The sequence below is a fragment of the Hyperoodon ampullatus genome, assembly GCF_949752795.1.
Source record: "Hyperoodon ampullatus genome assembly, chromosome: 15".
NCBI lineage: Eukaryota > Metazoa > Chordata > Mammalia > Artiodactyla > Ziphiidae > Hyperoodon > Hyperoodon ampullatus.
The window spans coordinates 15,098,790-15,114,524 of NC_136928.1; the positions used below are offsets into that span (position 1 = coordinate 15,098,790).

General features: G+C 60.8%; 1 protein-coding gene across 1 annotated transcript in view; it reads right to left on the reverse strand.

The window, feature by feature from the left end:
* Window positions 1-5,535: 5,535 nt before the first annotated feature.
* FAM178B (family with sequence similarity 178 member B) overlaps window positions 5,536-15,735 on the reverse strand; it is a gene marked incomplete at its 5' end in the record, with an annotated part of 90,297 nt that continues 80,097 nt past the window's right edge. The window contains 3 exons of the mRNA XM_079720614.1: window positions 5,536-5,611; window positions 6,968-7,120; window positions 7,438-7,515. Coding sequence (XP_079576740.1) covers window positions 5,579-5,611; window positions 6,968-7,120; window positions 7,438-7,515 — 264 coding nt within the window. The 3' untranslated portion in view covers window positions 5,536-5,578. The remainder of the gene's footprint in view (window positions 5,612-6,967; window positions 7,121-7,437; window positions 7,516-15,735) is intronic.

Consider the following 15,735-nt stretch of genomic DNA (forward strand, 5'->3'; position numbering starts at 1 on the left):
GGGGGGCCGCGGCAGGGAAATCCGATCCCACAACATCGGCCTCCGTCCAAGCCCGCCCCAAACTTTCCGTCGGGGGTGGGGGAGCCAGGGGCAGTTCGGGGGCCTGGAGAAGATCCCGGCCGCGGACCGGACTGCACGAGGGACCCCCGCTCCCTAAGCCCCGCTGCCCCTGACCAGTCCGCGCCTCCGGACCCTGTGGTGGAGGGCGCCGCTCTCCCCGCTCCCCAGCCCCCGCGAAGCAGCCCGCGGGGGGCGCAGGAAGGCGCTCGGGCGGACAGCTGTCCCCGCCGCCGCCCCTGCCTGAGCCCCCAGACCCTGTCCCTCGCGCGTGCGGCGTCCCCCACCCGAGTCGGGGGACAAAGCGGCGACCCCGGAGCCCCCTGGCTCCGACCCCAAGCAACCCCGGCCTCACTCACCTCTTCTTCGCGGCTTGAATCCCTGGGCGCCGCCCTCGCGTTCGGCTCCGACCACGGTCCGCCCCTGCCCGCGCGCCGCCGCCCGCGCGCGCCCGCCCGCCCAGCTCCGCTGCCCCTCTGCCACCGCCCCTCGGCCCGGCTCGGCTCGGCGCCCCTGGGCTCGGGCTCCCCGCGCCACCGCGGCGGGCGCCGGCTCTTTCTCCGCCGCGGCCGCGGCTCTCCGCCCCCTCCCCCCTGACGTCAGGCGGGGGGGCTCGACGGAGGTCGGGGGCGGGCCGCGAAGGCCCGCCCCGGAGGGGGCTGCGACCCACAGCGACCCGCACGCCTACCCGCTCCCCGCCCGGGGGCTCGGACCCCCGCCCCTCCCCGTGCCCTGCCGCCCCGCGCCTTGCAGCCGCGAGCTGCGCCACCGCGCCGGGAGGTGGGGCGGGGGAGGGACTCCGGGCACTGGCACGGGGGAGTCGGACTCACCCGGTCTTTCCGAAGTGTCCCCCAAGGCCAACCGCGCAGGCTGGGCGGCCGGGCTCGGGAATGGGGCTAAGGGGATCCCCACGCTGAGGTTACTGGAACGAAGGCGTGCGGGCCACCTCTGGGCGAGTATCCGAGGCTTCTTTTCGGGACGGACCAGAGTGGTCTGTTGGCCCCCAATTCTTCTTCGTTTCTTGGCCCCAACTCCCACTGACCCCCGCGATCAGACTGGAACGGGCCTCACCAGCCAGGAAGATCCCCGCAAGTCTCCCCGAGACCTTCTCCCCCTTGTTTCTCACGCTCCAGGCGGAGGGACCTGCTCAGCGCCCCCCCCCCCCCCGGCCAGCTCCCGGGGAAGACAACCCTCGACTCCGATTGCACAGAGCCTACCCTCAGGAAATGACTCCTGGTGCCCCTGGAAAGCTGAATAACAAGTGACATGAGCCCTGATGTTCAGACGAAAGGGTTCTGAGGGGAGCCACGCTGGAGGAGAACTGGCATCTTCCGAACCGCCAGCCTCCGCCCACAGCCGCTCCTAGAAGTAACTTGTAGCCCTGGCCTCCTGGGCGGTGCTGGGGTGTCCTCCTTGCCAGCCGGTTTCTCGGAGCTGGGCAGGTGGACAGAGGAACCCCAGGGAGGCCAGCCCACCGGGACCCGGAGACAGATGCCACCTCCTGGCTAGGGGCAAAGGGCAGAGGTGAAGAGACTGGAGGCCCTGAGGCTGCGGTGGTGACTTTAAGCCCGGTGCAGTCCTGGAGGGGAAGGACACTTTAGGGCCCCGTCAGCAGATCTGGATTATAAATCAGTCCCTACGGGAGCTTTTGTTCTGGGTTAAAACTTGGCATCAGAAAAGTGGAGACCAGAAGAGTCGTGGAGATAATTGGGAAAAGCAGCCCAGTTTGGATTCAGTAACAATTGGGTCTTTGCTGGTATACATAAAGGCCCCTTCTCCTGCGCTGGCCAAAGCCACATTTCCCAGCTCCTTTCCACCAGAAAAAAAAAAAAAAGAAAGAAAAGCTGTGGCCTTGGAGATGCTGGAGGTAGGGGGCAAGCCAGTTAATTAGCATGGGGTGGGCAGGGAAGGCTTTGCTGCAGCTGACAGGGAGGAGGATGTGTGACCCCCCTCTTCCTGTTAGACCCTGCGTCTATTTATGTGGCTGTAAATCAAGGGGCAGGTACCCCTCACATTTGTTCTGTGCTTCACACTCTGCAACTTGCCTTCACTCTGCCCTCATGACCACCCTTTCCAAAGTAGGTATTGTTTCTCCCATTCCATAGATAAAATGAGTCTCAGAAAGGTTACGCATCCTGCCCAAACTCACACAGATAATGAGCAAGGTCAGAATGTTCAATCAGGCCTTAGGACTCCTGATCCTGTCTTTCCACTAAGTCACAGGGTATCCTGATAACTTTTAGGCCACACACACTCCATTTCCTGCTGTTTCGCCTCACCTTCAAGCCTCGCCTTCACCTCCCACCCACCTCTAGGTGCGACGGTTACCAGGCTGAGACCTGAGCTCCTAGCCCCACCTGCAAGACAGCCCTAGTGGAAAGTCTCAGCTGGTGGTTTGGTGTCCCTGGCCGTGACCATCTTCTGTACCTCAAGGCCGGCTTCTCTGTTCCTGCTAACAGACTCCGGAGCCCTTCCCTCCCAAACGCTCCTCAAAGATAAGGCTGCAGCTTGCCTGCTCCCCCTTTCCACCTTCGCTCATTTTCTGCTGCATTCTGTTCCTTTCCGGCGCTGGACTTTTCCGTGGGTGGGTGGGCAGAGGATAAAGTTTCCTGCATGACTACTTGCTCATGATTCATACTTTAAAATAAAAGCACAACTGGTCAAAAATGAGAATTCCTGGATCTTAAATTAAGAAGAAAAAAAGTTACTAATACCGGGAAAAAAAGAAAAGGCTTGTGTATGGTATATCAAGCCTCCTCAGGGCCTCTCATATCCTATGGAAGGTATCCGCTTTTCAGGCCTTAGGCCTTGACAGACCCTCTTACTTTCCCCATTTGTTCAACCGCTTGTGGCCAAGAAAAGGCAGATGTGCTAAATGCCCCCCGAGTTTCTCTGAGGACCCACTGGCAGCTCAGTCCAGCCCCCAGAGATGGACCCAGGAGTCTTCTCTGGAAAGCAAGTCCCCCCTCACTCCCACACCTTGGTCATGCGCCACGGTGCCCCTCCTGTGAACTCCAGCTCTCCTGAGGCTGCCTTCTGAGGGGGGGTGAGGGCGGGGCTGAGGGGTCACAGTGGGGTTCTGTAGTCAACACTGCCTGGCCAACTTCCAAGGGAGTCAGGAGCTGCTGTCAACCCACAGGGGGGAAATGAAAAAGCCTGGGTCAGCCACTCTTCAGGGGCCTTTCTGAGGGCCTGGGGACCGAGGGGAGTGGGGACATAGGAAAAGGACTTCCTCTCTCCACTTCCTCCTAAAGGAGAGTTATCAAAGCCGTCCACCTGGGAAGCCTTTCCCTTCCAGCCCCTCCCTACCACCATCGCCAAAGGAAGCAGGAAAACATCCGTCATCACAGCCCCGGATGCTGCTTTTCCAGTGGCTTCCACCAGGATATCCCTCAGCCTTTTCCCAGGGGCTTAGGGATCTGGAAAGAGAATGTGGTGAAGTTGCCAGCGTCACTGTGGAATTCCTGGCCTCGAGGAGGCTGGCTAACTGGTCCCGGACTGGTTTCAGAAGATCTGGTCAGCTCCCAGCCAGTTCCAGAGAGGGCCCATTACACGTCCCGGGGGACGCCGTACGCCCTTGGGTGACCTCGAAGTGCACACCTCTGCTCAGGTTACAGGGAGGCCTCTGGAGGGCCTGAGCTGTCACCAACACCTCCTCTCTCCTTGGCATCTATTTCTCTCCTGGGGGTGAGTGTCTCCAGGAGCTGGGGCGGAGGGGGCAGTGCACGAGAACCGGGCCTGGGCAGGAGGGCTCCAGAGCCTGCAACACTGGACAGCTCGAACCCTTGCTCAGAGCCCAGCAGCTTCGAGAATCGGAAACTCCCCGCTTCAGACTCTCAGGCCTCCCTACTCCCTCTCTGCCCTTGGCCGCGAGAACGAAGAAAGGTGATTTCCAGGTTTCCGGAGCAAACTGAATAGCCGAGGAGCAGGGGCGGCCCTGAGGGAGGGCGAAGGCAGTGGCTCGGCACAGCCTCCGCTCTGCTATCGGAGGATCTCAGGCCTACCTGATGCCGCTGGGGCCTCAGGGGTGCCCTGGCCGAGGGGGCCTGTGATGTGGCCAGGAACAGAAACCAGAACTCTCAGGCAAGCCGCCGGGGCCTCCAAGCCTCCCTGGCAGACAGCTTCTTCCACCTCTCACCTGGCGAAGGCAGAGAAGCAGGGAGACGTGGTACCCGGCCCTCTGCCGTGTGCCCGTGCCCTCTGAATTATACATCTGCCTCGGCTCCCAGCACGCTGGGGACGCAGCGAGAGCCTCCAAGACAGGCCCAGGAAGCGATGGGCTACACTTTGGGGTTGCACATTGAGGCACTTTGCCTGAAGGTCCTTTATTTTGGGGGAGTTTCCTACTTAACCTGCCTTACCCTGACCCCCCGTGGTGTGAAAGAACAAAGGAGAGGGACAAATAAACAGAGAAAGTCACAAGCACCAGCCATGGTGGAGTTCCACTGGCAGATGCTAGGGTTGAGCTGAGGAGTGGGCACAGGCCCAGTGGGCAGGGCTCATCCTCTGCTACCTCCTATCTACCTCCTGTGGCCCCTGCAAAACCCCATCCCAACCCAGAAAGGAGTCAGGAGGGGTCAGGGACTAGCAATGGATTCTCAGGGTTGGACGTGTGGGCAGAGACAGAAAGTGATACCCAAGGATCTCCTGGGGGTACCGAAGGCTCGCTCACTTCTCAAGGGGAGCAGGTCAAAGACGTCCAGCACCCGTGCAGGGATCCGGGCCCACAGAACGGACCTTGGGTGAGGCAGCGGGAAAACAAAACGTCTCGGGAACTATCGGCACCACCCCCCACGCCCAACTCCTAAGTCTGGGAGCCGATTTCAGAGCTCAACAATAAACTGAATTAAGTGTAGTTACAGCCCTGAGCTACCATCTCACTCCGTGGATCTTCCCCAGTGGCAGCGGGGAGTGGGGAGTGGTCCCAGACCGGTCCAAACAAATGTTCCCCATCCCTGCTGCCTGGGTGTCTGACAGCTCTCAGGCCACAGCCAGGACTGCTCCTTTCTGAAGGTTTACAAACAGCCCTCAGCTGCAGGGGGTGGGGCGGGGCACAGGACTGCCTGGGGTGAGAATTCTGCAAAGTATAAGCGAGAAGTCAGGAAACTGGACGCTGAGCACGGGCCCTCGGTAAGGGACTGAAGGAACTCTTGTAACCAGTGATGCTGAAATGAGACTTCAGCGTGCACAAGGAACGCTCACATTAGGGACACACAGAGATGGGAAGGAGGGTGGGGAGGATGGTGGCCGGAGGACCCAGGAGGCCCAGGAAATCCAGAGCTTTGGAGACAAAGGTCTTGGGGAGAGGAGACGGTGGGGAAGGGAAGGAGAGCTGAGAGGTGAGTCAGGCAGCGAGAGGCAGGACCCTTGCCCGGAGGGGGCTCAGGGCAGCGGGGGAGGCAGGTGCTTGCTTCAACTGCCTGGTCCTCCTCTGGCCTCCATTCTTCACGCCTCCGGTTAGCTGGGCCTTGTTCACTTCCTGCCAGAGCCAGGAGCGCTGGGCCACCCCCGCCTTGCTCCGTTAGATGTCTTCCCAGGGCCTGAAGTACTGGGTCTGTGGCAAAGAGAAAAGCAGGGTGTGACGGTCTGGGCCCAGGTAGGGCCCACCAATGGGATGCTCCCTGGCGCTCCAGCATCCCTTGAATTTCCACTAAGGCCTCCTCCGTGCCACGTGCTGAGCCACAAGGCTCCTGGGGCTGCCAGTCCAGGTGAGGGCATGGCAGGTCAACAGGCCACTCAACCACAGCTCTGCCTTGGTTCTCTCTACTCCCTGTTCACAGGCCCAGGGCACTGTGAGAGGAAGGTGGGACCTGCCCTCTGGCTCGGCCAGGCCACGAATCACTTTTCCTTCTTTTCATGACAAACACACTGCTTCTCACCAGAGACCAGTGTAATCTAGTTCCTTAGGGGTTGAGGGTGAGATCTGCTCTCCAGCTTTCTCAGAGACTTGTGAAATCTGAGACCCAAGCCACAGCCTGTGGCTGATGTGTCAGCCCCAAGTCAGAGGTTACGGGGGAAGGACAAGCAGAGGTGAGTCAGAGGAAAGGCAAGTTGGGAGCCCGGGAGCATTGGGGCGGGGGTTGGAGAAAGAGTTTTTTACGAGACCCAGCTCATCTGCATCCAGGGCTGGGGGCGGAGGGGCGGGAGGGCTGCTTGTTGGAGGAACGGACAGAGGCCAGAAGGGAGACTGCCAGAGCAGGGGTTGGACCGTGCGTAAGGGTGCAGGCTGGCGAGTCAGGCTGGTTCTGTGCCCTGGGTCTGATATCTGCACGCCCCGGCCTGCATGATGGGGCAAGCTATTTAACCTCTCAGTGACTCTGGCTACCTTGCTCATCTGTAAAATGGGATCATAACAATACCTGCCTCATGGAGGTTACGTGGATTCATGTAGAAGAGGGTCTTTATTCAATAAACATTAGCTATGAATATTTATTACCCAGGGAGTCTGAGGGAGTCAGGAGCGTGAGCGCTGCTGCTACAAAACCTGGAGGGACCAAGGCAGCCCGGGCGCGTTCCCCCCGGCAGAGTGGGAGGCCAGCCTCAGGCCCACAGGACAACTGGGCAGAGGGTGGACGGCTGGTGCCTCTGCTGCCCCTTCCTGGCACGGCTCACGACAGACTGGCCCTGTGGCCCAGGCTCTTCCCTCTCCGGGGTGAAGTTTTTCTTTGCCTTCTTCACCCAGGAGTCGCCTGCGCCGTGCCTCCCTCACCGCCCTCCCACACGGGGCCTCTGGCTCTCGATAAGAATGGCGATGGCCCACCGAGGACACGTCTCCCCGCGCTGCCCTCTGCCCCCATCTTCCAGCCAGGAACCCGGCAGCTGCAGAGGGGGCGGACATACTGAAGGCTCCGGTCAGCCGCCTGACCACTTCCCTCCCCTCCCAAGCCCGGGGGGCTGGTGTGGGCACCACCTGGGGCTGGCAGTGGGCCAGCAGCTCCTGCCAGCGGATGTAGGTCTGGGCAGCCAGGTCCTTGAGTTTGGTCCGGTGCATGGCCTGGGGGTTCTCCCGGATGTGGGTGCTGATGTGGCGGTCCAACTGCATGCACAGCAGCTGCAGCTCTCCCTGCAGAGGCCGTGGGGCGGGGTGCGGCGAGGGAGGCACAGGCCCAGCAGCCACAGTCGGGGAGGGGAGCACAAAATCGGAGAAAGAGGAGGACGGGTCTGAGTGACTGCTCAGAAGTCAGGCAGGAAAGGGAGGGGAGGCACGGGGTAACCGGGGGCGCGGGTCAGTATCCCTTGGGAAGGCCTGGTGGGACGCTGGGAGGACGAGGCCGGCTCCCCCAGGCCTGCTTCTTTCTCAGCCTCCCACTCTTTCCAGTTCCTGGCAGCGGGCTGGGCTCCTCCCCCAGTGGCCCCAGCCCAGCCTCTTGGGAGACTCACCCATTGGTCTGGAGTAATGTCCTGGCAGCTGACCACCAGCCCAGCCAGCGTCAGGAGGCTGTGGCACAGGTAGCAGACCTGGGGAGAGACAGGCTTCCCTGAGTGCAGCTCCGGCCGAGCCCTGGGCTTCCTGAGACAGTGAGTGGGGAGGTGTCCTCAAGGAGGGCCCCGCTCACTCCGAGCCCTGCGCCTGAGGAATGACCGCGCTCGCCCCCCTCAGGAAAAGAAGAACTCTCTGCCATCCAAAAGCCACACTGTCACCCAGCCCCATCCTGGGGCTCCGGAGGAGAAAGCCCGTGGACGAGAGGGGCCTGTCCGCTCTGAGCTCTGCCTGCTGTCTGTGGCCCCCGAGGTCTCTGCTCTGCTGTGGCACCCACGCCTGTGCGCACTGTGGCCAGAAGCCACTGTCCACTATATGCGTACACGGGTCCCCCATGGGTGCCCAGCTCAGCCCGGGGGGACACGCCTGCAAAGAGAGATGTGCAGCTCAGTCCAGACACTCCCACCGTGCTGACCGGACGAGGCTGGCAAGGCGAGGGGAGCAAAGGGCAGGAGGTCTGGTCGAGCGTTTGCCCACCTGACCCACCGACTCACACCCTCGCTCTTGCCCCCTGGACACCAAGGGGTGCAAACAGGACGAAGGCCGATTCTGTGTGATCAGAGGCTAAGTTAGATCCCGGGGCGCCCTTGGACTCTGTGGGTGCCCATTCATTTACGAGACATTCACCTGCTGGGCAGAGAAAACGAAGTACGGGGAGCACCCAGCCCAAAGGCAGGCGAGGCTCCTGCTGTGAAGACAGCCTGCTCCTGGCACGCAGGGGGCACACCCCTCCCCCCTCAGAGGTGCCTGCTGCTCTGCCCCCGTCAGACTCCTCCTAAGATAGGAAGGGTGGCAGGAAGCACCCCACCGTCACGCCTGCGGCAGATAACCAGCCCTGAGGCTGAGCTGGGAGGGGAGAGGCAGGCTCTAGAGACGGCCGGCAGGGCTCCAGCTTGGTGATAATGGGGCTGGAGCTCAGAGCCAGCCAAGGCTCCCGTCCCCCCACGTCCCCTGCCCTTATCATCCTCCCCCTTTAGAGCACCTGGTGGTGCCCCAGAAACGGTCACAGCCTCTTTGCACAGACCCAGCAGCCTCCTTAGGGCAGACGCTGGAACGGTTTTTGAGGGCAGCAGACACTCTGGAGTGTAGTCTTCTCCAGCTCAAACACCACATGCAAACTCCTGAGGCCACAGGCCACCGGCCCCCCTCCTCCAGCGGCACCTGCCCTGCCCAGGACCCAGCCTGTTCTTCAGCACAGCAGCTGAGGCCCGCAGGTGGCTGATCCCACAGGCTGGCCGGGTTGGGTGGCATGGCACCTGGCAGTGGGGAAAAGCAGGGGGACCACTGGGTGTGCCTCCAGGCGGCGCTGCCCCGGGGCTGGGGAAGATCCAGCCTCCGTGAGCAGGGTCCACCTGCTGGGTCCCCCCTCCCCAGCCTGGCCTTGCCCTCAGGAGGACACGGCATTTGGAACTCCTGAACTCTGCAGTCATGGCAAACGGCTCTTTCCCGCCATCCCAACCCCCTAAAGCAGGCTCAAGCCTGTGCGCTAGACAGCGTACCTTGACTAAGACACAGCCACACACACTCAGACGTCAGAGGGGAAAAGATGCTTCAGGAAGGCAATCATTTGGTTACTGACACTGAATACTGAACCTCAGCTTTCCCGTGGACCAGGAGGACAAAGGGTCCTTCTGGCTTTTCTGGGGAGGGGGGAGCAGTGGTGGTGTGCAGCTGAGAGGGCTTCAGGGAGGAAGTGACTAAACCAGGTCTCAAAGGAGCCGTAGGATTTGAGGTGAAGGTGGCCCTGTGCAGGTGGGGCACAGCCAAGATTACAGCACCAGACAGATCCCGGGCTGATGCAAGCAGCAGAGGCAGGGCTCGCTGGGGGACTGACCGCCGCTGGGGCACGAGCTGGGCTGGAGCGGGGGGAGAGGGACACCCTGGGGACTGGGCTGGCAGCAGAGAGACCAGACAGTGGAGGCCACTCAACGCTGCTCTGGAGGTGGGAGCCTGGGTTGTGGAGGACAGACGGGGGGCACTTGGGGGAAGCAGGGGATAGAATCCGCTGGGAAGGAATCCACCGAAGTGAAAACGCGGCTCTCAGAAGGATTACACTTCCTCCTTCATCTTTTTTTTTCTCTCTTTAAGATTATTTCTTTACAATGTGTGTGCTTTACTCATATAATCAGAATATAATGCAAAAAATTTAAATTAATTTTAAACCAGACAATGTCAATGATAAACGACTGAGCCCAGGTGGGTCCGGGGTAGGTGCGGGGCAGGGGAGAGGGACGTGACCTTGGGAAGCACCCTCTTCGAGAGGCGCATTGAGCGAGCTGATGGTGACAGGTGGCAGAAGCCAAAGAAAATATCCAAGGGCGACGGAGCCGTTGGTTGGCGGCCGGGAGGCGGGCCTGCCTGCGGGGTGGGTGTGAAAGCCCGGGAGGGCTGTGGCAGACGGGAGAGAAGGACCTTTCACCTGTAAACATTCCCCCAACCCAAGGGGGCGCGGAGGCGCTGGGCCGCGGGCTCAGGTGGAGGCCCTGGCCAGGCCCCCAGCCCCCTGATCCCCCCTCCCCTGAAGAATGTATCTTCCTGGGAGGGGGCCGTGGTGAGGGTGGGCCTGGGATCTGAGGAGTGCCCTGGAGGAACGCCTGTGCAGTGGGGATTTACTGAGAGAAAACAGCGGCTACGTCTGTACAGGTTTCACAACTTCATTCTTAACGCCGATTCCCATAATTGAATCGGGAGGGAAAATCCCAGGAAAACTAGTCTGAATACGGGTTTTTTTTGTTTTTTTTTTTGCGGGGGCTGCGGGGGGGTGTCACGAGAATAGCAAGAAGGAAGAGGTAGTTCTGAAGAAGAGCCCTGTTAACCACATTGTATAAGCCGATCGTCCAAAGGGCGGGTGCGGGTACGGGGGAACCGTGCCCACTACCTGGAAGGAGGACTGGGAGCATTCTCCCCGCTTTGGGGCAAAGGGCTTCGTTATCAGCAGAGTCGCCCAGACCATTCCTCCCCGCGGTCTCTGCCCTGAGAGGATGAGGAGAGGTGAGAGAGGGTCCTTCCGCTCTCGTCCAGACAAAGGGACAGACCGTGGCGCCGGGGACACGCCAGGCTTCTCCTGCACCTCAACCCTCCTCTCCCAGGCCCTGTTTCTGTGAAGGTCAGAGAAGCAAACCATGAGCAGAAACCGGGGCTCTAGCAGGCTGGGGGAGGCTGAACCCGGGTCTCCGTCCTCTGGAAACTTCCTCCGGTGGGGAGGGCGGGGGCTAGCCCAGGAGCCCGGCAGGGCCGGGCGGGAGACAGGGTAGGCCGCTCAGCCAACAGCCAGGTGCGAGAGCTGCGTTTCCTGCTCCGGTTGTGCTGTGACCAGTTCCTGAACTCAGCAAGCCCGTTCCTGTCCTGCTGGCACCACAGAAACGTGGGGCTCCGTCTTCTCTTTCAAGATACTGGAAAGGGAGGCTGGGCAGAGGCCAGGCATCGGCGGGGCCAGTGCAAGGTGGCCCTTCCTCCTGTCTGAGGCCCCTTCCAAGTCCCTACGGGCGGGCGGGGGTATGTTTGGGCATAGGGGAGGGTGCCGGGTGGCTTCAGGGTTACTGAGCAGTGCAGGGGCACACCTTGAGTGGGGGCTATATCCATCCAAGCTTGGGCACCTTGTGTGTAGAACGGGTGTTCCCCAGCTCAGGCCACCCAGCACCTCCCGACTGGGGCGTGAGTGGAGGCTGGGAAGCCCCCAAGGGAAACGGGGCCAGGAAACCTCAGCCAACGACTTGGGGAGAGGCAGAGGCTGAGGCATGGGACGTGCCCGAACCCAATGCCGACAGGAAAGGACGGTCCCCTCCCGCTGCTGCCAGCGGGGCCTGCAGCTCCATCTTCCGGGTCTCTCCCTGGAGTCTGGCAGGCAGACTTTTCTGAGAAGTTCTGTGCAGGATGCCTCCCTCCTGGCTCTAGAGCCTGGAGGCGGGCCCCGTCCTCTCCCTGGGGAAGGATGACAAGGCAGAGAGATAACGGACAGCCCACTGGGCTTGTCACCCGCGAAGGGGCCGGGGGAGGGGAAGGCCAGTGTCTCCTTTTCTGGTCCAGCTAGTTCTGACCCGGGAACCGCCAGCCAAGTCTTGGTGTACAGAGCTTTCGTCATGAGACGAAAGGGAAAAAGGGTGGACGGTTCCCAGGAACGTCATCCTTTAGAAAAATTCCCCTCTAGCTAATGCCAAGGGAGCTGGCTGTGGGTTATTTACGCTAAGAAAGGGCAGAGAGGGGGAGGGAGAGGATCTCCCAGGAAGCCACTCGCTCTGGCAGGAACATCATAGTTTCTCCCACCTCAGGTCTGACCAAGAGTGCAGGCTCACCCGAGGCAACCCTTCAAACCCAGCCCCCTCCCTGGAGGCTGCCAGCCCGGTGGGGAGCAGAAGGGGTGCAAGGAAGGCGGGGGATGGCAGATCTTGCTCTTGGCTGGAGGGTCCTGGGGGAGCAGGTCCAGCCAGGCTCTGGGGCAGCTGCTGTGGGGCATGGGGGCTGATGGGGGGAGAACTAAGGCTGAGCCAGGAACACCTGCTGGGGAGGACACACTGACTCAAAGGACACAGCCTTCCAGCCAGGCTGCTGGGGCCCAGGGGCTCACACAGCAGATGTCGCTGGCTCCCGCCAGCAAGCTGGCCCTCAAGGCCAGCTGCTGTCCGGTTCCTTGCCCGGGATGCCAGCACCCCAGAGCAGCCTCCCTTGGTCTCACCTCTCCAGGCTCACAGGCTCTGGGGTTGGGAGGGGTGCTGTCCTGGGGGACCTGCATTCAGCCACAGCCTGGCTGGGCTGCTCTCAGCCGCGTTTGGAAGGCCTGGAGGTCCAGGAGGAGAATTCTGCCATAGGTCCTGTCATTGCCACGTGTGGGCCTTCTCAGGGGTTCTGTTCCCTCAGAGACACTTCGCTGCAAACACACGTGCTGAAGGTCAGTTCTAGAACCAATGAAGTCTGGGAAAGAGTGAAGCCGTGCTGGTCTGCCTTGGGCCATTTCAAACCCAAGGCTAGAGCTGGGCCCTGATGAATTCTTTTCCTTCCTTCCTTCCTCCCTCCCTCCCTCCCTTCCTTCCTTCCTTTCTCCTTCTATCAAATTGAACCCTATAGCACTACTGCACAGTGCCCTGACCCAGCGGGTTCCCACAGAGGCCCTGCTGACCTTCACTTTCAGTAGATGTGGAAGCTGAGCCTGGAGAGGTCCCCTGACTGCATGGCCATCTCCACGAAGTGTTAGGCCTGATGCAAATGTCTGTACGTGCTCCCTTAAGCTGAACAAGCTGTGCGTGTGTGTGTGCGTGCGCTCGTGCTCCCTAAAGGGGATTTAACCCTGGAGAGAGATCAAGGCCCTTCTGCATTGCACAGCCAGGGCCCAAGGGCCTGCTAGAGGCAGGACAGGGAGAGGCTGAGGCTCCCCCCTGGGGAGGAGAGTCGGGGCAGCAGGCCTGAGCCCCAGGGCATGGTCTAGGTACTCCATCACACACCGGCTGGGCAAATAACAACAAAAATAGTCAGTCGTGAGTAATCCTAAGGTAGGGCTACTTGTAGGCCCCAGGCCAAGAGCCTCAGACTGGTGACAGACTGAAGCTCATCTGGCTAGTGTGTCCACCGGGGCTCAGGATGAGAGGGGATGCGTTTTTCTAGGGGAACCCCGTCGGGCCCTGTCCTGGAGTGTGACACCTGCCACCATCTCTAGGGTGCTGTTTCTTCCTAACTTCCTCTGCCCCACAAGTGCAAGATTTATTCCCCTTGTCCAGGCTGTTCCTGCTCCAAGGTTACACTCTCTGACCTTGGCTTGGGCAAGCACCAAAGCAGCAAGCAGAGGGCTGTGCCCACAGGAAAGCTGAGTATGGAAGTGACTCTGACCAGGTCATCTATCATAAGTCCTAGAGAGAAGGAAATGACAAGGACGCATGACCCATCACTAGGAAATGACATGGTGACACGGCACCTCTTCCTAGCCCAGGTCCCTGGAAGCGCAGGGCACAGAGGCCAGAGAACAGACGTCACAGGCAGGACTTGCCAGACTCGCCCCGGGGGCTTGCAAGGCCAGACACTCAGTTCTGTAAATGAAAGTGCCTGTTTAGGCGTGGGGGTGGGTGGAGCCCTAGACATGGAGCAGGCTGACGGGAGACAGGGTGGCAGCATCTGGACAGGACCAGGACTTCCGGCTCAGCAGCTGGGAATGGCCACTGCCTAGAAAGTTTGTCTCAAGGCCCCAGCGGGGCGGAGAGATGGGATGTCTCTGCTGAGGCTGCTAGAGGACCTCGGGGCCCCGCATGGGTCCCCCTCCCCAGGTATCTCAGAAGATGAGCCCCTCACCTGCTCTTCTAGCTGCCCAGAGGAGGTGGGTTCAGAGACCTGAGACCCTGAACTCACTTGAAAGGGACCGAGGTATTCTTTTTTTAAGCTCTATCCTGAACTTGGAGCTGGACCTTGAGCAGCCCTGGCCCCTGCTCTTGGCAGTGAGGATGGGGAGGGAACTAGGAGGCCGTGGCACAGCGGGGCCAGGTGGGGAAGAGATGCACTTGAGACAAAAGCAGGAAGGCTGAGGGCTTTTTGTTCCTGCGGACCTGCTGCAGGGGGTTATCTCAGCGCATTTGCCCCCCTCCTATGTCTGTGGGTGGGAGGAACCAGGGGCTACAGGCAAACCCCTGCTGGAGTGCTCCCACCCAGCCCACCCTTCCTTTCTGGCTTCCTGCTGGCCATGGCGGGGGGGGGGGGCGGTGCGGGGGGGGATTTGACAGGCGGGGATTGGCTGGCCCATCCTGCTCCTCCAGCTGGGACTAGAGACCCTGACCCCAGGGGGATCTGGAACGGAAACCCAGCTCTGCCTGCTGCCCAGAGAGGGATGACATTCTTGGTGCCTGTGTTTGAGAATCTACGCCTGGGTGTGCACGTGTGCATCAGCACGCAGATTCCAGCTCTGGAGGGAGCCCCTGAAACCAGCCAGGGTGTTGGCAGGGGCTGGAGGGGCCCCAAGGAGCGGTGGCTTCCTCAAAAGCCGTTTCCTCAAAAGCAGTGGCTTCCTCCCTTCTCTTTCTTATCTTTCTCACTCTCTGTATTGTCTCCTGGCGTGTTGGCATGGCCAGCGCCTGGGAAGCACTGCCCTCCTAATACGTCCCATGGGTGTTAGAGAACAAGGCCTCGGCCCACGGCTGAAGACCAGAGGGATGCCATGGACACTAAGGCTTCCTGGTGCCCAGGATCCTGCTCCCTCCTTTGTCGAGTCCCAGCCTCCCGTCCCCTACACCCAGGCCAAGGTGCCACACAGTGGGGACTTCAGCCCGGACTCCAGGCAAAGATGTGTGACCTGGGCTGGCCACTCACTTCATGCCTGGCTATGTGATTAGCTTAGAGGTGAGCACATGACCCAAGCCAGGCCAATGAGACTCAACTTTGGGACTCTGTTAGGATCCAGGACAGAAGCTCTTTCTTTCCCCCTGGCTAGGGTTGCAGAGGGAAGGAAATAAGCCCGGGGTGTCTCCGAAGCAGCGGGAAAGCTGCCTGGGAACGCACCAAGAGGCAGAGCCTAGAGATGCAGAGAGCAACACTGACGTTTCACGACACTGCTCAGCCCTGGTCCAGCTGAGCCTGATGAGCTGTCCCAGGACCTCTTGGGACGTGTGTTGGTGTTTCTGTCACTACAGGGTCCTGGCAAAGACGGGGTGAGAAGGGACAGGACAGGCGGTGAGCAGAAGAGCAGTTGAGGGGGCCGTGGTCTGCCTGGCAACTGCCCCTCCAGGCTGAGGACAGCTAGGGAGGGGCCTCACACACCCTTCCCGCTCCCCGCTCAGGTGCTGACAGTGGGAGCTGAGCCCAAGCTGCTTGCACCGGGCTCTTGGAAGGCACTGCTGAACTCCCTGGTGGTCCAGTGGTTGGGACTCGGCCCTACTGCTGGCGCCTGGGTTCGATCCCTGGTGGGGAAACTAAGACCCCGCAAGCGGGCAATGCTCCCCAGCCCACACTCCTGAGGCTGGTGGGCGGGGCTGGGTGCAGGGGGGCGGGGAGAAGGTCCCTCACCAGACTGTACCTGCTCAGGGCAGGCATTTTAATGGGAGCATGTGGTTGAGATAGACCCTGGACCCAACCCTCAAAGGCGACTCTGTTCAGGTGTGTGAAGCAATGTGTGGACAAGCCACTGGCTGAGTGAACAGACTGTAATGACCACCGGAATCCAAGGATAGGAGAGACAGGCCAGGCATCGCCAGGAAGGAGGACCAGCAGGGCAAAGACACGGGCCTGAG